Source organism: Apostichopus japonicus, chromosome 13 (assembly GCF_037975245.1).
Source record: "Apostichopus japonicus isolate 1M-3 chromosome 13, ASM3797524v1, whole genome shotgun sequence".
In the NCBI taxonomy this organism is placed as follows: domain Eukaryota; kingdom Metazoa; phylum Echinodermata; class Holothuroidea; order Aspidochirotida; family Stichopodidae; genus Apostichopus; species Apostichopus japonicus.
The window spans coordinates 16,531,495-16,557,060 of NC_092573.1; the positions used below are offsets into that span (position 1 = coordinate 16,531,495).

A 25,566-nucleotide genomic window follows, 5' to 3' on the forward strand; every position below is an offset into this window, starting at 1 on the left:
TTAATGTTTTGTATCACTAATTCAGTAAAGACAAAATGAAAAAAAGTGTTGTCATATTCGGCACTGATATGTACGATAATCTCCAGTCACACCAGAACTATGACCATCCAACAACGTGATATTAAAGTAAAGCTTACTTTCTAAAGTCATTTTGTGTTTGACTTGTTCCATGGGCGGCGATCATGGGGGGACGGGGGGGGGACATGTCCCCCCCCCCAATATTTTAGGTGGGGGGATATAGTATCTAATATTCCCCCCAATATTTGGTGGCATAGTTTTTTTTAAGCATATGTTTTGTATTTTTTTATGATATCGCTAGTAATTTCAAAATAGAAAATGCTTAGATGCAACTTACAAGGCCTGGGAAGTGCCATTTCCAGCGATCTGGGAGACATTTTCGGCCAAAATTTTCTATTGCGCTTCGCGCCAACTTATGGTGGCGCTACGCTTAGAAAGTCTGGGTACAAGCTTTGCCCCTCCCTTGGAAAATTCCTGGCAAGGCGCCTGTCTAACCGTGTCACAATTTGTTACTATATATGACCGAAAGTAGTTTTAACCTTTTTTTTCGAAATGAATAGCTAGACGGACCGCATCCGTAATGAAATTTGGTTTGCATCTTGTGTATGAGTGTAAGTACGTACAATCATACATATGATCCACATCGATATGGGTTCACTGGGTTTCCATTTGGCCTGTTTCCTACAAGATTTCTAACCGCAGGTGTGTAGCCAGGGGAGGAGGGGGGGTGAAGGGTGGAGACCGCCCTCCCCCTCGAGCATATTTTTTTGGTATTTTCTATGATATCGAAGTTTTATAGTAGCCGTTATAAGAGGTTTTAATATTTGTACACCAATAAATTAACTGTGTCTGAATTTTCGAAAATTCCTTGACCAACATTCTTCATCATACTTCCCTCTACTCGTGCAAATTTGACCGGTCTGTTAGGGGTTGGGTTTTTTTTTCTATATTGGTTGTCCATAGATGAAATTTTGTGCAACATTATGGGTATGTTTTGAAGTGAATTTATTATTCAAATTCTGAACAAATAATGTGCTTAAAACCTTGAAAGGTGGGGCTGACGGGTATTGTGGGGCGTTAAGTAGAATTACCTACAAAAGCAATGATCCACAGGAGATGCAATGAGGTCGAACATGATGTGAAAATCTTGAAAAAAGGTTATGAATGAAAAAAAAAAAACTATTAGGAAAAACTTGGTTCTCAGGCAAAAGTGTACATCTGATTGGTCATTTTCAAGCCCGAGAAGTGCCATTTCCGGTGATCTGGGGGGCTATCAAAACCAGAAATTTTCTTGTACGCTGCGCGCCAACCAATGGTGGCGCTCCGCTTTGATAGTAATTAGCCTGCTTCCAAGCAAATGTCCCCCCAAATATTTGAAACAGATCGCCGCCCCTGACTTGTTCAGCCCTAAAAGTCAAATGTTAAAGTGGCAGGTTAATAGTCTTATATCAAGGTCAAGGCCTTCTCAGACAACTTACAACAGTTGACTGGTAGTCACTAGTAACCTTTAATACCTAACAAATAATAATAATAGTATAATTCATAATACGCCTTTCTTATATAGCACAACACAGACTTAAGTATGTTCAATTCAAACTGTCGGCCCTGGAGTGCTGAACTGCACCACATCCAAGTGTCCCGGGACGACATCTCATAGAATGCTGGTACACGCAATTACCGGTTATCGCCCCGCCCCTACACCCGCATTTACACACCTGGGTGAAGACAGGCCAGATAGATAAAGTGCCTTGCTCAAGTACACAAAGTAGGGCTCTTGCCAGTATTTGAACCTGCATTCCCTTAGAATACATCATCTATTGCCTTAAACCACTCGAATGACAATGTTCCATTTCATGTGCTATTAAAGAGGTCGGGACACAGTCATATGTCAATCATTGGAATGAAATATTTGGACAATTTGATAGACAAGTGTATAATTTTTTGTTAAAAAAACCGTTATTTTCGTGTAAGAAATATCAAATGAAATAACGAACTATATATGACGCAATCTAAACCCGGAAGTGAGAAAAACAAATGTTGCAGCGATAAGCCTCGTGACGTAATTGCATGAACGACGCTACGCTGATTTCATTGTTTACTGCACTCTAAAAACACTCTGGTTAAATTTTACCATTCACCAGGATGGGGTTAAATCTTAACCAGGCTCCGGGTCAATATGCCACCTACACATTCCTGGTTAAAATGACCAGGATATCCTGGTCAAATAAATTAATCAGGATCCTGGTCAATTGTTACCAGGAAATATCGTCAAAACTTCAACAAATTCCTGGTTAAATATTACCAGGATCCTGGTTAACTTTTACCAGGATATATGGTCATCATTTTAACAAATTCCTGGTTGAATATTACCAGGAACCTGGTTAACTTCTACCAGGAAATATTGTCATCATTCAACCAATTCCTGGTTAAATATTACCAGGATCCCGGTTAACTTTTACCAGGGAATATTGTCATATTTTACCCAATTCCTGGTTAAATATTACCAGGATCCTGGTTAACTTTTACCAGGAAATATTGTCATAATTAACCCAATTCTTGGTTAAATGTTACCAGGTCCTGGTTAACCTTTACCAGGAATATCGTCATAATTTACCCAATTCCTGATTGAATATTACCAGCATCCTGGTAAACTTTCACCAGGATTCTTGGTTCAATTCTGGGCAAAAGTAAGCAAATAATTTTCAAGTGATATTACGCTCCCAGCCTAAATAATGAGGGGGTTAAATTATGACTGGCATGATAACATACACACACACCTTCAATAAAGAGGCTCTGCATTTGTTTTCAGACTTGACAAATATTTGGTATGGATTATACCACACATAAACAAGCAACCGGCTTCGAGCCAGTAAACATATATTCCTCTGTTGTGTTATACCAAGTCCTCTTTAAAAATGGTGCCAGTTTCCTTCATGGTCAGTATATGAAAAAAAGGGGGAACAATCCCGTCAGACTACTAGAAACGTGATAGTTGCATTAAGTCTCACATTATCTCCAATTTAACTCAAAATAAAAATTTTAATAAATATACAGAGACAATGCTTTATATATTTTACTATTTATTTTCAACCAACATGAAAATGTGTTCGAAAAAAAAAAATTGTGATGGCTTTCCTTTTCTGAATTTGTAAACGAACTAATTCCAGAAATCTTTAGCTACCTGCACACTATACCACTTTGCCTGATACCTGTATTCTCTGCTAATGAGAAAACAATATCTATTACATCTGACTTGCACCTGATTGTATAATACTGATATCGTAAACAGCCATTTCGATCAGACTAATTAGCGGGGAAATTAAATGTGTTGTATCAGGTCATGTTCAATATACCAGTGCTATAAGTAAAATGGTATGAATTATGCAAACAATATTAATGAAACATGCAGAATTGGCACTAATGCCAATATTATTTTGGATTTTTGTTTGTTTTTAATAATGGTATAAAATTTCTGACCTCTGTTTGCAAAAATAATTTGGGTTTTAGGAATTCTCAGCTCAGATAAAAATCAGCTAAAAATCTAAAGTCAAAGTGCACAACTACTACAGACCATATAGGGCATCTATGTAAGAACATCTCTGTAACCTATGGTTTTCTGAAGAGTTGCATTTACAAACTTTGTTACTAAATTACATTGGACCACGCCCCTTCATGAATATTCAGGAACGCATTACACATACTGCCTATCCATACAACCACACCAAATTATATGAAGTTCCGACTTGTTACGGAAAATACTAATGTTTTATGAATTTGACCTCTCAGCTCATTAATATGCATGAGATAGAAGAATCTATCTGCACAACTACATACCATTGGTTATCTAGGTATGCAAGTACCACATCCCTCCAAACTATGATCTCGGAGGAGTTGCGTTTACACACTTTTCAACTCCACAAAATCATATTAGGCCATATCCCCTCATGAATATTTAATATATTCATGACTGGATGCATTAATATGTACATATCATCTAGCAGTATAACAATGCCCCTTAGCCAAATAGCTATTCAGGACCTCTGCCATAAACCCATGGAATGTGTTATGCGGGTCTATGTATCTATATCTGGCTTGAAACAATTAGACTGTTATTGTATTTGCTACAAATTACTTTTTGAGGCAAATTAATAAGGAAGATCTAATAACTTTTTCACAAATTTCAAGTTCATAGAGAGCATAAACTGTATTTGTCTGCATAATATTGTCTCATAACACATTTGGGAAAATAATTGAATGTTTCATCTTGCCTGTTTAATTTTGTCAAATTTTGAGTAATTATAGTTTTAACAAAGGAGGCATACACTGTTAAAAATATCTGTCAGTTTACAGACTTTTTTAACATAAATTTCCGGTTTTTTCCCATTAACCAAAAATTACTGCATTTTTACAAACAGTTTGTATTGCTACAAAAACAAAATGTAATATAACCTATATTTTCTGTTTATTTAGAAAACAATTATTTTCTATTTTTTTAACAAAATTTGACTGCAATCATTAATATTTTTACAGAAGTAACTGTAAATGAAAGTAACAGTTGAAAAATCCTGTTATTTTACAACTTATATCTGTTTTATTGCAATAACATGATCGCACTGTTTTTTTTTACCATCAATTTGTATTTACTACGACAAAAAAAATGTTTTTAAACAGAAACTTTTCATTTTTGCGGAAAAACAAATATTTAGTATTTCAATTAGCAACACTATAGGGTCCTTTTATAGACCAATTCATCGTATGTTTCTTCAAGCACAATCTGACTGAACAATATATGGGATGCGCTCATCTCTGGTGTGTGGTCCAGGGACCCGCTTCGGGCCCTAGGTTAGTCAATGTGTTTTCGGGACCTTTGGGCGATGCCCATGCACGGAAGCTCTGGGGTTTAAAAAAATTGTGATCATTATTAACTGTCTTCAATTGGCATTGAATGCGCACTAAAAAGACGAAAAACATTCTATTTAATTTGGGCATTTTTATTTCAAATAATTTAAATTTGAGTAAATGCCGATCGATTTCGTGATACAGCGAGCATGTGGGTGAGACAGATTGATGTTGTTAAAGGTTGCATTGGCGTGAAAAACAACGTACAGCGCGTATGGCACACCTAATGCAGTCCAGTGGTTTCGCAATGGCTCGGTGACCTAAGGTCACGGTTTCCATCTGGGTTCACGAGTGTAACATATGCATATTAACGTTTCCCGCCAAAATAACAGTCCACGGCCTGACGTATCAGTGCACAAGAAACTTTTTCAGTTATACGTACAATACAACAGCGCACCGAACTCCGACCACGTACGTACGTACACACTACTACTACTTGCGTCCAGCATGCAGTACACAACACTAGCTGCCTTTTCACTGATGACGCAGGAGAATTCTGCAATATTCGACTGAGGTGGGTGTAGTGGAAGTTCATTCAAGTATTGTTAGCAAATAAGTTGGTAGAAACATTGACTATTCATCAATAACAAATTCTTAGAAGGCTTTTTCTTGCCGTTTCGGAAAATCTGTTAAATGTTTTGTATAACGGATGCGATAACTGAGCTTTATAGTTATAGGCTAGGCCTAATAGCGAAGGGCCTAGCATAACGTTAGGCATCAGTGGCTAACGGTGGTCTTAGTCCGGAGCGATATTGATGAAATAAAATAATAGCCTAGGCCTATAGGCTTGGCCCATATACAATTTAAAAACTTAGGTTTTTGCTATTGCCTGTGCGGCTGTAACCTAGGCTATTAATATTAATAGGCTACTTTTAACCGAATTGTTGATTAAGTTTAAGCCAACATTACTCATTAGCTTTGAAAACCTATGATACCCAACAAAGCTAGGGCCTAACAGTAATGCTACAGTAGTTTTACTGTGTGAGAACCAGTATGAGTTGGACTGAGCCTGTCCACACTACCAGTACCACAGTCTGTCAATCATTTTGACACAACCATTTGCATTGATTATGCATCTAGACAAAATCATGTGTACAAAAAGAAGCAAGTAGGCAAGAGCTTTCCTATATCTTGTACTGTAGCTGTACTCAGTACATGTTCAACTTCAAACATATAAAAATTGTGTAAATTCACTGTAGCTTTAACAACCGAAGTTAGTGCAAATGAAATTGGTGTGGGTTTATAAGTAGGTTATTCAAACTTTTCCAAATTGGCAGGGTTTTCCTACTCGTATTCTCATAGTTCTGTACGTCGTGAGACTAAAAATGTTTGTTGGACTTTGCAACATTTGCAAGGTAACAACACGTTCAGTGAGTGAGTATGTGGCTCATGGACGGCGCCATAGAAATCAAGCGAATTCTCAATTTCGGTGCTGTTTTCAAGGATGCAGATACATATTTTCAACTTTTACAGCACTGAAAGTTCATATAACAAGGAAGCATCGTAACCAGAGACATGTAGAGCAGTCAAACAGATTTCATTCTGTTAATGTACCACTGAAGTGTGCTATTGCATACTGTAAGAAAGAATGCTCTGATTTGCATGCATTTTTAAGTCATCTCAAAAGTCACATGAATAATGGTCAGACAGTTGAATGCCCGTATGTTTCATGCAAGAGAAGGTACCACAAAAAGGCAACATTTTGTGTTCATTTGTCTCGTTGCCACAGAAATTGGTGTGCAAAACGTGTGAAAAATGCTCACAAAAGTTTCAGATTTGATGCTGTAATTTCAGAAACAGCAAATAATTATGATGTAGAAACTGGCAATGCTAATAAGCCCACTACTGCAGAAGAAAGTTTGGATATGGAATTTGGGGAAACTGAACATGACAATGTCATAGAAGTTGAGAGTAATTCTGATCAGTCAAAAGGGGAATTTTTGAAAAGTTTTGCATTATTTCTACTTAAGCTGCAAGGGAAACAATTAGTCCCAGAATCAACCGTACAAATTATTGTAGAGGAACTAAGAAACATACATGACATTTGCCTAGAATCTCTTAAAGTTAGGCTTACAGCAAAATTAAGGGCCGAAAACATTTGTAATGACCGTATTCATTCATTATTAGATGACCTTAACTTGGGAAATGAGTGGGATGTTGCTTTGGACAGTAAGAAGGGAGAACTGCGCTCAAAACATAGTAGAAAAGAGTACTTTAAGTCACTGAATTTTGTTTCCCCAGAAGCTGTTCCCCTTGGGAGGGATATTTCAGGAAAAATGCATTACTGTCATTATGTTCCCATCTTGCAGACAATTAAAGTTCTCATTGATAATGACTTGATTCCAATAAAATCAGACAGGAGAGCCCACAACATGCAGCTACCAGTGTTTACAGATATAACAGATGGGAAAATTTTCAAAGAAAATACACTTTTTGGAAGTGAGGAAAATGCATTGTCGGTTATTTTATTCCAAGATGCCTTTGAAGTAGTGAATCCACTTGGATCTGCCAAAAAGAAACATAAAATATTGGCTGTGTATTTCACTCTGGGAAACATTCCTCCTCAGTATAGGTCCCAGGTAGAGTCATTGCAACTTGCACTTCTTTGTAGAGAGGTTGATTTCAAGAAGTATGGACAAGAAAAAGTATTTAAAAGGCTATTAAGAGACTTGAAATTACTAGAAGAAACTGGTGTACAGGTCAAAGGTGGGCAAATTCGGAAAGGTTCATTGGCATGCATACTAGGAGATAATTTAGGCTCACACACTATTGGCGGATTTGTTGAAAGCTTTTCATCTAAACATTATTGTAGGTATTGCTTACTGAGTTCAGCTGAATTTCAGTCAGGTGAGCCATATGCTCTGGGAAAGTGCAGAAGTCCCACCGAATATGATAGATGTGTAGAACATCTCCAACAGTCTGGTGAAGATAGCTTTGAGGGTATTAAATTTAACTCCCTCTTCAATAATTTAAATTACTTCCATGTCTGTAATCCTGGCCTGCCACCTTGCTTGGGCCATGACCTTTTTGAAGGGGTAGTGGATTATGATTTGAAACTCTATATCGATTACTGGGTTAATCAGAGACATTGGTTTACGTACCAAGACTTAAACAGAAAGTTAGAACTGTTTAAGTTCACTGGTAGTGACATCAATAACAAGCCTGCTCAGATAAATTCAAATAAAAGCAGACTTGGTGGAAATGCAGTTGAGAACTGGTGTTTGCTTAAACTTCTCCCAATTTTGGTGGGCCAGCAAATTTTGGATAAATCTGACAATGTTTTGAAACAATTTCTGCGTTTAAGAGAGATTGTTCAGCTTGTTTGTGCTCCTCAAATATCATGGGATGAAATTGTTTATCTGAAGGTGTTAATAGAAGAGTACCATGAGGAAAGAAAACAAATCTTTCCTGATGTGAAGCTTAAGACCTAAACATCACTTTCTTTGTCATTATCCAGAGTTGACAGTTAAGTTTGGCCCTTTAATCAGAGTGTGAACACTGAGGTTTGAAAGCAAACACTCTTACTTCAAACGGTGTGCTAGGAATTGCCATAACTTTGTTAATGTAACACATACGCTGTCAGAAAGACATCAGCAGCTGCAGGCATATAATAGTGCAGGGAGTATGTTTCCTGAAAAAAATTTCATTGAAAAAGGTGAGCAACTAAATCCTGAGATTTTAGTCCTGAAATTAGGGCTTCCCTGCAGTCAAAAGAGTTACAGGTTGATTCAGCCACAGTGAGTAACAAATTAAAGGTCTATGGTACTCAGTACAGTGCAGGTTTGTTTGTGGCATGCAAATGTACAGATTCAGTCTTGCAATTTGGCTGTATTCTGTTGACTCTTTTATGTAACAATGATTCATTTCTTGTTGTTAAACTGCATAATGCTACCCTTCTTGAGGAACTAGGTGTGTACTTGCTGCAACCATCAAATGATATAGACTGTCTGAAGGTTTCAGAACTTTGTGACTATTATCCATTGTCAGCTTATCCAGTTCAAGGAAGACTCCTGCTTCCACTGAAGCATAATTGTTTCCACTCATGACTTTCTCAACAATGATGATGGTACTTGGCCATGGTATGGATGTATGTGCATGCATTTACCTTGCCTCATGTGTTCAATATGTCACATGTTTACACAGGGTCCAATACCGTACATTCAGCATATATCGTTCTAAGTTGTGTATGTTTATTGCATGTAAGGCATATATGCAGTTTCCCCAACAATGCTTCAAACATCATATAAACCTATCAAATGTCAATGCTGGTGCTTCTCTGAGAAATTTTAGAGCATTTGGATGATTCACAACAGAAATGTTGCACCTAGCCTCAATTCAACAATTTATTCATTTAGTTCTGTTTTCATGTGAGTGAACACTCACTCCTCACTTGGCCTATCATAGTCCACAAATTCAAATTTTGGGACTGCATTTGCTATTTAATACATATTTATTCAGGCTTTATAATGTACTGAGTAGTTATCTTTCCTTGAACAAAGATCTACATTCTTGATAGTGCAGGAAAACAAAGTAGTCTGAGCTATAGTAAAGGAATGGTCAATGCAGTGGTCATTATTTATTGCTTGAGCCATTGTGTAAAAATAGTATAGTAGTATTTGTCAGTTTGAGGTGTCAACTCAATAGTGACAGACGTTCACATTAACAAAATCAGTCAGCTATATGTTTCTTGCTGTTGGCAGAGTGGTTTGTGTTGATTCAAAATGGAACTGTCAGATACATCTTCAGATGATACTGTTCTTCTTGGTCCAATTGAGAGTGCTGTGAGTGATGTCTTTCCTCTACTGCCCACCTACAAGATTAAGGAGGTGCTAGAACTGCTCATAAGAGCAGGAGTTGAAAGTGTTGCAGATTTAAAGTATGTTACAGAAGAGGATCTCCAAAATTTGAAACCAATTCAGCGGAGAAAGCTTTTGAAAGCTTGGTCTACAAGGGTTGAAGGTACTGTATCGTCCAGATCCCAGTATTTTGTACATTTCTTTTAGTAGGCCAATTTAGTGTGCACAGCACAGTACTTGCAGAGTGAGGGGGCAATATGTGACCTGGAAACTATCATGTTTACCAAAAGGACAAAAAAATCAGTACCAAAAGTCATTACAGTTCTGAAATGAAGAGTTTGTGACTAGATCATGCTTGAACAGCCTACATGTAATCTTGCAAGTTTATCTGCTTTATAGTTGAGGTAATCATTCATGGACAGTTGCTTTACAGAAACTTTGCAGTGTAAATATGTACAAGACTCTAAATTTGTAATTAATAAACATTCCAGTGCTTTTATGTCCACACATTCTCATGCTTGTTTTCAGATAGACAGTGTTTTCGTTGTGCCAATGGCATACTGTACACTACTTGTATTCTGTATCAATTTCAATTGCAGTTGTTTAGAGAAATGAGGAAATGCAAGTTTGTTGGCTTGTAGCTAATGCTTTCATATCATTGTAAGACTGGTTATGTACACATGTGGCAACAAGAGGCTACACTAGTTCTTACATATTTCTTGGAAATTTAATGTTTTTATTCATTGAAAACATTTCTGTTAGTTTTAGAGGTAGTCCTCGCCCCATTTCATGAAGAGTTACGCTCAGTCTTAGTTTGATTTATTGCTAACTTATATGTTCTACATATCAAACTTGACTGAGCATAACTCTTTGTGAAACAAGGCCCTGATGTTCAGTTTTTCTTTTTTTCGCCAGATACTACCCCAAGTGAACTAAATCACCAACTGGAGTTGGGAATGGAAGATTTTCAACTAGTCGGATCAGTTGCTTCTTCAGAGTCATCCAGCTCAAGTCCAGGAACTCCTACCTCACTAAAGAAGCACTGGGTGGAAACTTTTACAGTCCAGTGGAACAAAATGCCTAAGAACTTAAGTGATTCATTAAAGAAATGTACAAGGCCATCACCAAAAGACAGAAGGGAAATGATACGAATAATATGTGATGACATCATGAAGAAAAATCGCAATCCGGGCCGTAAGAATCTTGCCATTATTTCAAAAACAATTGTTGATTCTTACCCAGCAAGCTTTAGAGATGACATAGGCGGTGAAGTTATTGGAGATGGCTTTGAATCTGTACTTAAGCAAATGGAAAACAGAATCAACAACCTGAGGCGGACTGAAACATATCTGCCAGGAACGTCTTCATTGACCAGCACATCAGATGATGAGTCTTCAGAACAGAAGCCTAAGCGAGCAAAAAAACGAGACTCTTATGGTTGTCAGAACTGGCAACCAAAAGGGTTGCCAGAGAGGGAAGACGAAACATCTCAAAAAAGGAGAACCCTTGAACTAAAGGAAATGTATGAAAATGAAGATAAGTGGGATGAAGACATCATTCAGATGAACATGAAACTGTTGTATTTCACTATCCGCACAATGATCAATACAAACAGCATAACCCTCATAGGGATAATAGAAGAATACCCATTTCTCCTGGAAAGCATTGGTATGATGAGCCACTTTCATGAATTGGTTGGTATTGAACTGATGCCTACTCTTTCTAAATCTTTAGATACCAAAGGTCAGTACAGCTGTTATGCACTATTTGAGGAAAGTTGCTACCAAAAAGCCAGCTTTAAAAGATGTTTTTGATGCCATAGAAGTTGCCAGAGCAGAAACAAACGATCTTACTCCTGAGATGCCTGGATTAATCTGGCTACTTACTTGCTACTTTGGGGAGAAAGTAGATACCCTGTTGTACCTATCAAAGGTGAGTATTTCTATAAAGTGAACTGATATTTTTTTTCTATTTCATTTATTTGCAAAGGTTGTCATGCTGGTAAATTACTTGGCAAATATTATAGCAAGATAAGGTTGAAGACTACAGTAAAAAGTGCAATTTCACCCTGGTAAAGTTGAACTAACCATAGATTAGTTGAAAGCCTAATTTTAAGCAAGGGATGGCAAAGTGGGGATTTTAAGTAAAATTTCAGTGTCACATTGTTATAGTCTCTGTAGTGTTATGTTGATCAGCCTTTCAGGACACCTTACATAGAGTTGCAAATCAGCCCCATGACAACAACCTGACTATGCCACAGGTGCAGAATATGTTCTTAGATCATGCCAAAAGCAATGTGTGTACTCGAGGTGTAATGCCACATGTGTTCTTTTAAGTGTGTTTATACAGACTTGGTCAAAATGTGTGCTGTATATGGCCAATAATTAAACATTATTTAGTAATGAGTAGTCATGTAGACTGCCATCATGATGGCTACTGAAGTGAACTTTGACCTACACTAAGGTGACAATTAACTGCTATATATATATATATATATATATATATATATATATATATATATATATATACATATAACTGCTATATAATATCCTAACTAGGGCCCTGTTCCATACAGAGTTTTTCTTTGTCTTGAGTGTGATTTAAAGTTAAACACAGACTATGAATCAAATCTAAGATTGTGGGTTTCTCTTTGTAGAATGGGGCCCAGATCAAATTGTTATCCAATTTCTGCCACCAGACAACTTTGTATAAGTTTCAGGTTTTAAAATACAAGTTGCACATATTTTACTTTCCCAGGAGACAAGCAGTGATCAGGAGGCTGTTTCTGGCTTGAACTCTCCATCACCCTGTATTGTTGTTTCGGGTAAGCTTCTTGAATGTACATTTCGGGTGTTTCTGTTTACAGAGCTTTGTTATTTTCATCAACAATATTTAAGCACATCAGATTTAAAGTATCCCTTGGATCCTGCTCAACATTTTTTTTGAATACTACTGATTGTTTTACCAAGCCTGTCTTTTCCTACCATTGATCCCTTGCTAGGCTCAGACTAAAGTAGGAATTCCTGTTTCTTAATTCAAATGCAAAGTCTTCCTTTCCAAATTGTGCAATAGAGGTATATACTTATCAAAAGTGTTCTAAATGTGACATGGGAACAAATGTACTAGCTTTCAGTGTGGTAGATACTTGTTAGATACTGAGAAGCAGTTTGCCAAGATTTAGTATAATGTGATATTTAGATGAAAGAGAAGATTCATTTATTGAAGTTACATCTTCTGGCTATGATGGGAAGTGGCTCTAAATATGGCACAAACCATTGTCAAAATTTAGGGATCAGTCTGGCGGCAGTAATTTAGACTCAGTTTGGTGTAATGGCATAAGCAATCATCCAACTCTTACTTGGAAGCATCAGCTAAATCCTTCAAATCTCTCATTCAGGTTGGTTCAGAACGTTAATGTCCAGTAGTAAAGGTAAAAATGTAACAGAAACATTGTTTTGAGATTAAAAGAATGACGTGTACATATTTATGAATTAGTATAGAGGGTTTGTAGTCAGAATGGGGTAATTGCATTTGGCCTTTCAAGTTATGCATAAGGTTTGCATAGAATCCAAGATGCAAGGCAATAGATAGATGACCAATGATCTTGTTTGGTGTGATACCTATTCTTACAGAGGCAGGGCAGAGAATTTTTTTCTTCCAATGTGGGGGAGGGGTTGTCCACTGATTTAGGCTTTGCATCATTCAGTGAAAAATCAGTGGGTTCTGCTTGCAATTCACTTTTGGTCTTGTCATTGCAGTTTCTAGGTTAAGTGCTTAATGGACATACCTTTTTTAAGGTCCCTAAAAAAGTTACTACTCTTGAGAATGTTACATGATAATCCTTCAGTAAAAGAATGGAAACATACTCTTAGTCCGTAACAGCACTAAAAAAATTCAATTTCGGAAAATAATGACAAAGTGAAACTCGGATTGACATTTTTATCTTTGTTTGAATATTGATATCACAGGAACCACACTGTTGGCCGGGCGGAAGTATATGATCGCAGTTGACAAGGTAGTTGTCAATCATCTTATTGCTGATTTTCAGAGTGCCCTTGCCTACCTCTTTGCCACATACTATGTTTTAAACATTCAGTATCCTGCAGACAGCTGTGTGACATTGGAGTTCATCCAGAGGTAAGTGTTAATGGAATATGAATGAATATTTGTACAGTAGTGGTTATAGCTGGGATTGGAGTTGTAACTCATGGTAGTGTTTTCCTTGTATAGTGTGTTTTCTACCAACACTTGGGAAAGACTTGAACCAGTGTAAAATTCAGTTGAGTAGTTACACAAGTAAGTCATAATTTGTCTGTCTAGAGAGAAGATCATGATCCCAACTTAGAATACCATTGAAGGTACTGTTACTTGAAATTTGGTCATAGTCTAACTTAACAATTATTTACCTCAGTTTAGATGAACTGCTGCAGTAGGTGTTTAGTGTTAAATAGTAACAGCATCATTAATTTGAAGATCGTAGAATATTTATGCAGTGACATTATTTGTAGAGCCCTAGTCCCATCAACATTGGGATTAAACTTGCAACAAAATGCACAGTTGAAAAAGTCGATCCTGATCGTTGCTCCAAGAAGATCAGTGTCCTATTTCCTTTCAACTACAATCCACCTGCATTTTGTCGATTTTGAAGTTGATTCTTGTGTTTCATCGTCAGACTTTGTTTAAAATTTACTGCCTGTAGAATTGTATAGATGGGACCCAGGCTTTAATCCTTCAAACTGTACATTCCAAATTGATTTCATGGACAGTCTTCTTGTGGAATTGACTGTTATAAACAACAACTGTTCTCTAAAAAAAAGTTATAAAAGAATTGTGAATAAGGAAATATGCTTGAAAATGTTTTGACCACAATCATTATGACTTTCATAATTATAAATACAAACTAATATGAAAGCAGTGTGAGAAGCCATTTAATTTATACCTGAAACAGTGAAGTGAATAATTAATGTGCAACAAATTTTCAGAAGTATCATGTTTTAAAGACATGGTTTTCTACTGGTCAAGTGTCAAGGTCAATGATGAAAATATTAATTCCCACCAAAAGTAACAAAAATCAACTCATTTTTTTTTTTTGGCAGGTGCTTTGTTGGAATCAACCCACCCACATCAGGAAAAAGTAGGAAATCCTCAGCCATAAATCCCAAAGTGTTGTCTCTTTTGGGACATATCAAGGATGAGTCAACAAAGTAATAAAAAAATCAAACAGTGTAGTATGGTGATCAGTGGACTTATTTCAAGTTTAGTTACTACGGGAACCATTTAGAAACGTTTGTTTTTTTGTTTTTATTCAACTCATTTAAAATCAAGTTAAGATGGTTACTTCTGGCTGGAACCTCAATGTCGCCTTTAGCCACTCTTAGTGTTTCCTTCATGTATATAGACATTCAGCTTATATGTAAGGAACGTTCAGGTGGATGATGTTTTTATGTACTACGATCAGTACTGAGTACACAGACATGAAATAATCTGCACACCAATCTCCATATTCTGTGCCTCTAAAGCAGAATGGTTTCAGATGAAATTTTGTTTTAGATAATTAAAGAGAACTGAAATCTATGCATTTTCATGGGCTTTGCATCACATTTTCTACCTAAGGTGGACTTGAAGCAAGCAGGAGATGAGACTGTAGAGTTTGTTTATGGAATTCTATTCATTCATGTTGGCATGTTATTCAGACATATAAAGTATTGATTAATATGAAGTTCTATTACTAACACTATATTGTTACACCTGCCTGCTAAAAGTTCACTTTTGATAGTAAATGTGACACCTTCTATGACCTTACATTTCAAATTGCCCAAAGAATTGACTGCAAATTTGTGCCCCCTTCTATCCTCTTCCTAGAGTGCTATTCAATTGAAGAAAAATTTCATCCAGTGGATTTCCTGATCATAGCATGCATTAAGGCAGTAGCCACAAAAGGGAACTTTCTAATAAGTATAAATGTTTACAAGGACAATGGGTTCATTTTAATACCAGTGCTCATGCACATTGAACCATTCCTTAAATGGTGAAATGTTTGCCATTTTTCGTTTTCAGTGGTGAGTTTATACTATGTGATATTATTTAAACTACTTCATTTAAAAAAAAGTGTGATTACAGTGTGTAGTGCCACAAAACTATACTAACGTTTTTTCGTTTTCAGTGGTGAGTTTATACTATGTGATATTATTTAAACTACTTCATTTAAAAAAAAGTGTGATTACAGTGTGTAGTGCCACAAAACTATACTAACGTATGCTTGTCTATTACTGTGTGTAGTGTAGGGTCTATAGGAACTGCACTGCCTATGCATTAAGACCAAGTTTTCCTTTCTACATCCCCTACCCCAGTGAAATACTCCATCAAATAATTATTAATGTACTTGTGAGAATATCCATTTCTGGATGGAATTTATATTTTAGTCTTGGTATTCATAGACATCTGGTTTGGAATTGACAGGGCCTGAAGTTTATATTGGCATGCACCAATTTTTTCAACATTGAAAAAGAGGTTTACTGTTTCAGTTTTGGACTTTAAGTTACTTAGTTCCTTGTTGATTTACTAAGTTCTGTGTTTTTAGTTTCGATTTTGACATTTGCATTGCATAAATGATTGCATGTTCATGATATCATGGCTCAGCTTTATATGAAAATGTTTGAAAGTTGTGTAATAATAATTAGAAAGTTTGAAGCTTATAACGTCAATTAACCCTTAAGCCTACCATGTAATAAGGTTTTGGCTAATGATTGTATTCCATTTGAAATGACCACTTTGGGATAGTTTCAGGGTGTTTGTCGTCCCAAACTGGGGTCTTCCACTTCATGGGTTGAAAAATAATGTTTGAAACTGATTTACAGAAGATGATCATATAGTTGTTCTTGAATAGTTGGTCATAAGCCACATGCCTTGACCAACTCTATGGAGAATTTTTAATACTGTGAGGAGGCTGACATAGTATAGTATATGATTATAAATACATTACAAGGATATTATTGTATGAAAAATCTTACTTTAGCTTAATATTCGGTGAAGAGCTTTTTGCAGTATATGCCATTTAGAAAGTTTATAATTGCAGTCAGTTTGTAAAATTAAGGGTCACATAGTTTGTGGGTTTTTTGGGCAACTTAATTGGCCCTAACCAAAGATAGCAACAAATGAAGTAGCTTTCAATGTGTTGCTTTTGGTGTAAGGTGATCTTACCACCTCTTGAGAACAGTTGCAAAACCTGTATCTCTTATTGTTCCTATACAGACTTTTGTAACTGGTTTGTAATTGCCTTGGCCTGAAGTTTGTGATATCAGTCACCAGTCTTTTCTCAAATCTTGAAAAGTAGAATTATTGTTTCAGTGTTGAAGTTTAAGTTCTCTACTTGTTGTTTTATAATTGAGTTTTTGTGTTTCTAGTATCTACTTAAGAAGCTTTTAGTTTTAGTAAAGTGGTGAAAAGTGATAGGTTAAAAGCACCTTTGTATGTGCATGTTTTTGGGGAAGACCTCACTCCAAGATGAATGAAGAAGTTGTGTAAATAAAGGGTGAAAATAAACATGAGCATTTCAACGTACTTCTACCGTATATTTTTGGCGTATTCCTTAAGTATGTACTTTCTTTTTGTAGAAACCTTGCCGTAAACTAAGACAGATAAAACCCATCAATTTATTTTAATTGTCAATATCAAATTTTCACACTTATGTTTCTTTTTTATGGAATTGATAAACCATTAATAATTCACATAAAAAAATTGTTAAAGGACAGATTTGGTAGACAAACACGTTAAAAGCGTCTGTAAAAAAAACATAAATTTGAATTTTATCAGAAGATTTAAGCAAATTGACTGAACGATTAACATCAAAATCCTGTAAAAAAGACAGAATTTAGGAGTAAAACCGTCTGTAAAAAACAGACAAAAATTGTAATTTTATCAGACGATTTGGTAAATTAACATCGAAAACTTGTAAGAAGACAGAATTTAGAAGTAAAACCGTCTGTAAAAAAACAGTCAAAAATTGTAATTTTATCAGACGATTTGGTAAATTAACATCAAAAACTTGTAAAAAGACAGAATTTAGAAGTAAAACCGTCTGTAAAAAAACAGTCAAAAATTGTAATTTTATCAGACAATTTGGTAAATTAACATCGAAAACTTGTAAAAAGACAGAATTTAGAAGTAAAACCGTCTGTAAAAAAACAGACAAAAATTGTAATTTTATCAGACGATTTGGTAAATTAACATCGAAAACTTGTAAAAAGACAGAATTTGGTAGTAAAACACAATAAAACTGTCTGTAAACAAACAGGAATAAATTGTAATTTTATCAGAAGAATTCAGTTAAATATACATGAGAAAAATGCTAAATAAAACAGAATTTTTATGTTATTCTATTTAACAGATTATTCTTGTAAAAATTTTAACTGGAAGACTATGTAAAAAGAAAACATTATTTTCCAGTTAATTACTTTTTACAGAATGTCTGTAAAAATAACAGGAAACGATTGGAAACTTTTTTTCCAATCGTTTTCTGTTAATTTACAGAAATTTTTTTAACAGTGTACAAAAACAGTTTTTCGTTATTAAATATATAATTATAAAGAGAAAATCACTGTCGGGGCATAAATGCTGACGGAAAACCTGGTATTACTAAAATGATCAGTCGTGTATCACTGTTAGTTGTCGGTCGTAAGTAAAGTGAAAATCCAAAAACAAACAACTACTATATCATCGATCTCCTGCTCTGCCCTTCTATCTGATTATACAGGATTATATTGGCATAGATTTTGTTTTCAGGGCAGCCCTCCTTGCAATTACTGCAGGAGATGTTCTGACTTTCACCTTGTCTTCAAGGCCATATACCACCTTTTGTATGAATTCCCATGATACAGAACTCTGCCAAGGGTACTGAATGTCAAAAACATAAACTAATTTGAAGCAGACATCTACAGCCTTGATAAAAGAGGGCTGTTCAAGGCCTCGCCCTTCAGCCACCACAAAAACTTGATGAATAGCCGAGAGATCTCCAGTAACCATTATGAAGGGTTGTCTGTTTTAAACTTCTTCTAAGTATTTTGGCACGTTAGTACCAATGAAATATGATTAAAAATATATACATCAATATTAAAATATATAGCATATATATAATAGTTAGTAGGAAAAACAAAAACAACATGTAATGCCTTCAAATCCAACAAAATATAATATTTAGTATAGATACAACTACAAACTACACACATTTTGGGACACCCTGGTCCCTCATCAGGTGTAAGGATTGATTGAAAGCATGCAAGTCTCCCATGAACCTTGAAACTGCCTAAAGAACTTGAACCCGGCTATGAAAATTAGCCAGAATTATGGACCAGGGTGTTCGAAAATGTGTAGTTTGTATATATACTAAATATTATATTATGTTCGATTTAAAGGCATTGACTGTTGTTTTTGTTTCTTCTACTATTAATTTTGTCCAACACGCAGAACAATTCATTATGCATATATATATATATACACAGACTTACCGATGCACCAGCATTTGACGTGTGTCACACTCATATCATGCTTCTCACATGCTCACACACTACCCACTTTTTTATCACACACAAAACAGCCCCAACTTAACTTGCTTACTCAGGCCAAATTCGAGATCTATAATACACACATCATCACAGCTTTTCACGGCCAAATTTGCAATATTTTAACGTGAATACAGCCAAATGACACCATAAAATCGCTTCAAATGCGAGCTGAACATAAAGATGTAGGCCTAGCCAGGGGATACAATTCTTGAAAAAAAAATACCTTCAAGTATTGAAAAATCTAACCACATCTAACCACCCTTAAATACACCTCTTCCCTTTAAACCCCTCCCCCAGGATGGCGTTCACACACCTAAATGTTATTCAATGTGGAAAAGTCTGTATATATATTTAGCATATTGGGATTGGAAGAACACCAAGCAATATTTGAATATAAATTCTTATACCAGGGGCGTATCCAGGGGGGGCGCAACAGGCGCGCACCCCCCCTATTGGCCGTCACCAAAAAAAAAAAAGTTTAGCAAAAAAAAAAAAAAAAATTGATGACGACCTTTATGTGAGATGTCGGTGATCGCTCAACCCCCCCCCCCCCTCCCGTATGCTTTATTTTTTGTTTGCCAAAAAAAGGTTCTGGCGAAGTTCGGCGGCATAATAGTTTTAGAAACATAGATGGTAATTGTGTTTGTATTATCACTATAAACACTAAATGACATGCCAGCCATACTAAATTGTGCATTTTGTGTCCATATTTACTGGAAATGTTGCTTATTATTAAGGTCGAAAAATGGATCACATATGGCCATGGGCGGCGATCCTGGGTGGAGGGGGGATATATCCCCCCATGAAAATGGGTGGAGGGGATGTAATGCACCATATCCCCCCCCCCCACCAAATGCCAGGGATAAGAATATTTTCATGCCTACATTTATGCATCTTCGTTAATGTACGGCTCTTTTTTAGCTTCATTTCTCGCCTACCATAAACGCAGTGCGATCTTTTCAAATAAAGCGTCTTTATAAAGCAAAAATAGTTGACTGTAGGCTTCATTGGCCCTATAACAACAAAATGTATTATTGCGCCCACGGTATTGATATAGTACATATATGCACCCTCATAGTATTCATATAGGCCCTATAGTAGGCCTACACACGTACATGTTCCCTCGAACAGCTGAGAATCTCATGTAACCAGGGTAATGCTTAATACACGTTTCGCCTGGATGCCCTAGCAATCGGTACCTAGGAATGTAACTATGTGTAATTGTGTATTGCATGTGTATAGGCCTATAATAGCCTGCATGAGGCCATTTTCTTCATCGAATAATATAACAGAGCTCTCGAACATTCTAACGTTGCGCCTGAAACAAGATTGACAGGGGCAATTTTCCCAAAATAACACCCGAAATTAAAAAAAAAAGTATTTTGGATCCTGATTATGAGATATTTCGGACATGACATCCCTATTTTAAAGTTGGGTATTTGCCGCTTGGAAACCTCGGGAAGTGCCGTTTCCGGCCATCTAGAGGGTTTGTTAATCCCATTGTACGCTTCGCGCCAACTCATGGTGGCGCTACGCTTAGATAGTCAACAAGGTCATATCCCCCCCCCCCCACTCGGAAGTACGGATCGCCGCCCATGCATATGACACCATTTTGCATTTCAGCCCTTCTTTGAAAGCAAAAATTGTACACCCCTCCCCTTAGACCCATCCCCCCAGGCGATCATTCATGCCTGGCGCCCCCCTATTGGAATATCCTGGATACGCCACTGTATACGAGAATATTGTACATGAATATAGAAGGCTCATCATGTTTGGTCAGTTTAGTAGCCACCCATTGACTTTTACAGCCAGTTGTGGAGCAGTGGCTGCTGACCCATGAGATTCAAATTGTGCAATACAAATGACTACATCACAGCAGATAGATGAAGAGAACTGAATTCTTCAAAGGAGTGAGACCAAGGTTATGAAGGCTGCATGCATCAACAATCACTCCAAGTAGCAAATATGTGTAGTCTTGAGTGTATACTATATGCATTTGTCATATGATGCTACACATCGTCATTGTAGTACAGTATATTACCATAATACACAACTGCATACACAACTTTCTCCAAGCTGCATCCACAAATGTTATGCGAACCATCAGACTTGTAGTGTTACAGTGACACACTCAACTGTTGAATGTCATAACAAAGACTAGGGCAAATGTCAGTACCTGTAGCAGCATCCTTGGCAAACTAAACTAAATAAGGCACTAGCCCATCAAGCAGCTTCTGCCTAGGCTCTTAGTTTCTCACCCATGCATGTCCTGTATGAAAAAGATCCCCACATACCAGATAGCTAGACTCTACATTGAATGCTAGCTGTCAAAGTATTACTGGCTGCCTCAAATCTACTAATATTATGAACCATGTATACCACCAAGTTGGCATTGCCCCACCTGACATCCGTAGAGCAGAAGCTAGTAGAGTGGAGAGACATAGACAGATGACAGACCTACTTTGTATATTCATGACGTCACACAAGAGCATCCTTATACCTAAATAACACTATGCCTCTGAAAGCGATAGTCGGAAGTCTGTGTGAAGGTGTGGAATGATAAATTGGACATGGACTCTAACTTCAATACCATGATACAGGTCTAGAGCACATGTTCCATGGTTAAGCTGAAGGTGAATCGACTGATTGCAAATTAGGGTTCTAAGTTAACAATAAACAAGTGAGGCTACTATGCAATAACTTATTGCATTGCCCCATGCTCGAGGAACCAGTCACTGCATCGAACCTTGCCAAGTACACCACCAAGGCACCAATTAGTTAAATGTGTTCAACAGTGGCAAACTATAATATAGTGGAAAGGAATGCAGTAACAAGATAAAGTTATGATATACAAATCACACAATCATATTGAAATTCTTACAGGTTGCACGTCTATGAAGGACTTCAAGGCTTCATCTATGCTGCATCGTTTCTTGCCCTTTCTTCCAGAAGGCAGAACACAGGGCAACAGAGCGATCGCAATCTTACCCTTCTTCTCATCTACAATGAAATTAGAAAAAACAAATACAATAACCAATTTCTAGTGCAGATCTGTAGTAGCTTATATCAGCAGGAAGATTTGGCTCAATCACAACTAAAGTATATAGAATTCACATATGTGCACATATCGATGATATCATAACGTGGAACCTATATTGTGTGGTTAATGTTATATAAATTTTGGAGCGACACGTGGGATATACTAGTTGGAATTTGTTGCGTGGGTCACAGAAAGATACATCCCCCTGACGCCATAAAACATTGGCAATGATGTTTTCCTTTTTTTCTTACAATGATCAAGAATACAATATAATGTGATTTGAAAACATCGGCAGATGAAGTTTTCATATTTTTCCCGATCCGATATTTTGCCGATATTGCCAAATATCGGCCGAATCTTATATCCGATTATCAGTTCGGTTAAGCCCTAATTTTTTTTACTAATTTCTTCTTTGAATAACGCAGAATGTCAAAACCCATAGTTACTTACATTTTAATTTCACATCCACTTATCGCCGGTAAGTGGGTAAGCATTAAATGCAAGCATTGGTTTGATCTCTGTTGACCTCAGATGACCTACAGGCTACACCAACATGTATCATGTGCTAACCACAAGGAACCGGCATTGATTCAATTTAGCGATCGATGTCACTATGCTGCTTACAAGGTTTTTAGAGTTTGACCTCTGACCTGCACCAAAAATAATAGGGATCTTGTACTAATTATAGAGATACCTAGTATGAACTTGATACACCAAAGCATGGTCTAGATATCCTGTTTACAATGAGCATCACACACACATATGTCATCATGACTGCATAGATTCCTTTAGCCTTCAGCACAGAAGCAAAATCATGGTTATATAGTGCCAACATCTATAAATGTTGTTCATTACTTGCTTATTAATCATGCTTATTGTTGTTCATTACTTGCTTATTAATCATTACTTGCTTATACATCTTCCTATGAAATTTGACAGCCTTGATTACAGTATGGCTAATGATTGTTGAATCATATAACCATATAACAGTCTTCAGATGCAAAATTAGATGGTCCCTGCCCTGGCATACATACAAACAATAACACTTTCATAGCTATGGGAGATACTTGGTACATGTCTGATTATTCTGCTATATCTTGCATGACATCCTGCAATATGTAAACATGTAGGCTACTAACCTGAATCCAGACTGTCAGTATCAATATTAAGGTAACACTGCCACTTTCCTTGTGAATCAGCATATTTCAACACCTCCTTAACAAATGCTGAGTCCACCTAAGAAAGAGATTGTCAGCCACATCATGATAGATAAGATGAAAGTCTATCTCAATCTTGAGGAAGAGAGTGAAAAGCACATACGTTTACTATGTAATGAGTGAGGTGGTAAGTCATGACTGTTACGTAATGAGTGAAGTGGTAAGTCATGACTGTTACATTATTATCCAATAATGAGGTTGATTCAAGATCAGAGAAGAATAGAAAAAATATTGGATAAATACTATGGCTCTCATATATGTTTCATGGTGATCCACCTGAGTATACATTACATCCCGCACCATGCTGATGCAAATCTTCGAATATCACAATGGAGATGTTCCATTGATACAACTACATGTGAGGGTGTTGATGTACTAATTTGCTATAGACAATGTTACGATGTGTTGTGTGCACCATTTGGAATATTGTTTCATATGGTGAGATGCAAAATACACTATTTTTAAGGATTTTTGAAGGAACAACAAACAAAGTGAATAGCCTTTTTTGTTTTAATATAAAGCATTGATCAAGGACTCTGGGAAATTATTCCACTCATTCTACACTTTGAGAAATATACTAAAGTCTTCAAATAAGAATTTCTTGCGGATGTTACAAGTAGACTGTATTCCTAAAACTTGAATATTACTTCCTAGTTACTATACATGTACATTAATGGTCATTCAATACATTGTAACAATATCTCTCATTTGTACTGTACCTAAATTCTAGTCCACCGACGTCACATAAGCAGGGGCGGACTGACTCATAGGCTAATAAGGCTATATAGCCTTAGGTACTTCATATTTTATGCCCTTTAATTTCAGAAACGCCTTAACAAAATGTTCAACAGGATTCGTAGTACATGGGGGAGCATGAGTGAAAATATTAGTGTTTGCACCGGGTAGAAATTTGTATCCGGGTACCCAGGCCTCTCTACCCACCCGGACGTGAAAAAATGCTCAAATTTACAGTAAATGTTGGATTCGGGTAATAAAATAGGATCTGGGTAGTGACGTGGTCAATCCTCTCCAGTCCAGTTTCTTCCAACCCTGTTCCCTGACTTCACTAGCCTAAACGGAATATTGAGCAGGTGAACAAAACATTAAATTTAACAAATTTAACGATTTTAGTTCAATTCAAAGTTAAACATACCAAGAAGAACAGTTTATATTCAGGCTATAGGTTGGACAACGTTCACCGGAAAAATTAAAACTAGCTTCATAGGTGAGCAATGAAAATTGACGACGGATTCCGAAGTTAGGCCAAAAACTTAATAACAACGTAAACCCGTGGATGCAAAAAGTGATTGAATTAGGCCTAGAATAATATGAGAGATTAGAGCTTCATTGTTATGACTGAAACTTCTAAAAGTGATTTGGGCTAGCCTAGGCCCTAGGTCCTACTCCTCCTAGGCCTAATTTTTTTGGGTGCATGTAAGATGATGTAACACTAGGCCTAACTTTATTGGCTCAACTCTAAATGCACAGAGCACCTGATGCATGCACTTTTTTGGGTATTCGACCCCTGAATCATGGTAAGGCTTAACACACATTAGTAATCAATACTCCTAGGCTAGTTACGTTAGGCTAGGAATAAAACCTAGGCCTATGCCATAGCTGATAACACTAGGCATAGCCTAACGCCCTTTAACGTAGTACTAGAGCTAGCTTAGGCCTACGTTATCCGAGTAGCATAACGCTAGGCCAACTCGCAATAACCCAACAAGACAAGTAACATTTCGTCATTATTTATTACGAATATTATATCAATATGTTCAGGAACTAATATCTCACCTTCAAATATATCACCTAGGAATAATAGATCCCATTCTTCGAGTTTCCCTTTGACAAATTCATCCATTTCGGGAATTGAATTTACTGACTCGATCTGCGATGGGCAAACGACACTTGAAGGACAAGCGTGCATATATATCATATATACTAGTGAATTGTGTAATTGTAAAACCCGCCGAAAGTACATTGACGTGGAAATTTGTCAAAATGCCAAGGCTCTTTTATAGTACCCGGTCCCAGAG

At 36.6% G+C, this 25,566-nt stretch overlaps 1 protein-coding gene and 1 long non-coding RNA gene across 4 annotated transcripts; one reads left to right on the plus strand and one right to left on the minus strand.

The window, feature by feature from the left end:
• The first annotated feature begins 4,864 nt into the window (after nt 1-4,864).
• LOC139978741 (uncharacterized) lies at nt 4,865-17,269 on the plus strand. Of its 3 annotated transcripts, none has more exons than XR_011797000.1 (5): nt 5,447-9,876; nt 10,629-11,645; nt 12,471-12,537; nt 13,682-13,850; nt 14,810-17,269. XR_011797000.1 is itself a non-coding variant. In XM_071989201.1 (5 exons), exons 2-5 carry the CDS (start codon nt 11,472-11,474, stop codon nt 14,919-14,921), a joined length of 522 nt encoding a protein of 173 aa, XP_071845302.1. In that variant the 5' UTR covers nt 9,485-9,876; nt 10,629-11,471; the 3' UTR covers nt 14,922-17,269. The 3 variants fall into 3 exon arrangements, 1 of the variants encoding a protein (XP_071845302.1); XM_071989201.1 differs by having other exon boundaries at nt 9,485-9,876; XR_011797001.1 differs by lacking the exons at nt 5,447-9,876; nt 10,629-11,645 and adding an exon at nt 4,865-5,431.
• Nucleotides 17,270-21,003: 3,734 nt separating this feature from the next.
• Nucleotides 21,004-25,433, minus strand: LOC139978743 (uncharacterized). The gene is made up of 4 exons (XR_011797002.1): nt 25,325-25,433; nt 23,453-23,605; nt 22,764-22,963; nt 21,004-22,273 (listed from the first exon to the last, which is right to left on the minus strand). It is a non-coding gene; the product is annotated as an uncharacterized lncRNA (long non-coding RNA).
• Between the last annotated feature and the right edge of the window lie 133 nt (nt 25,434-25,566).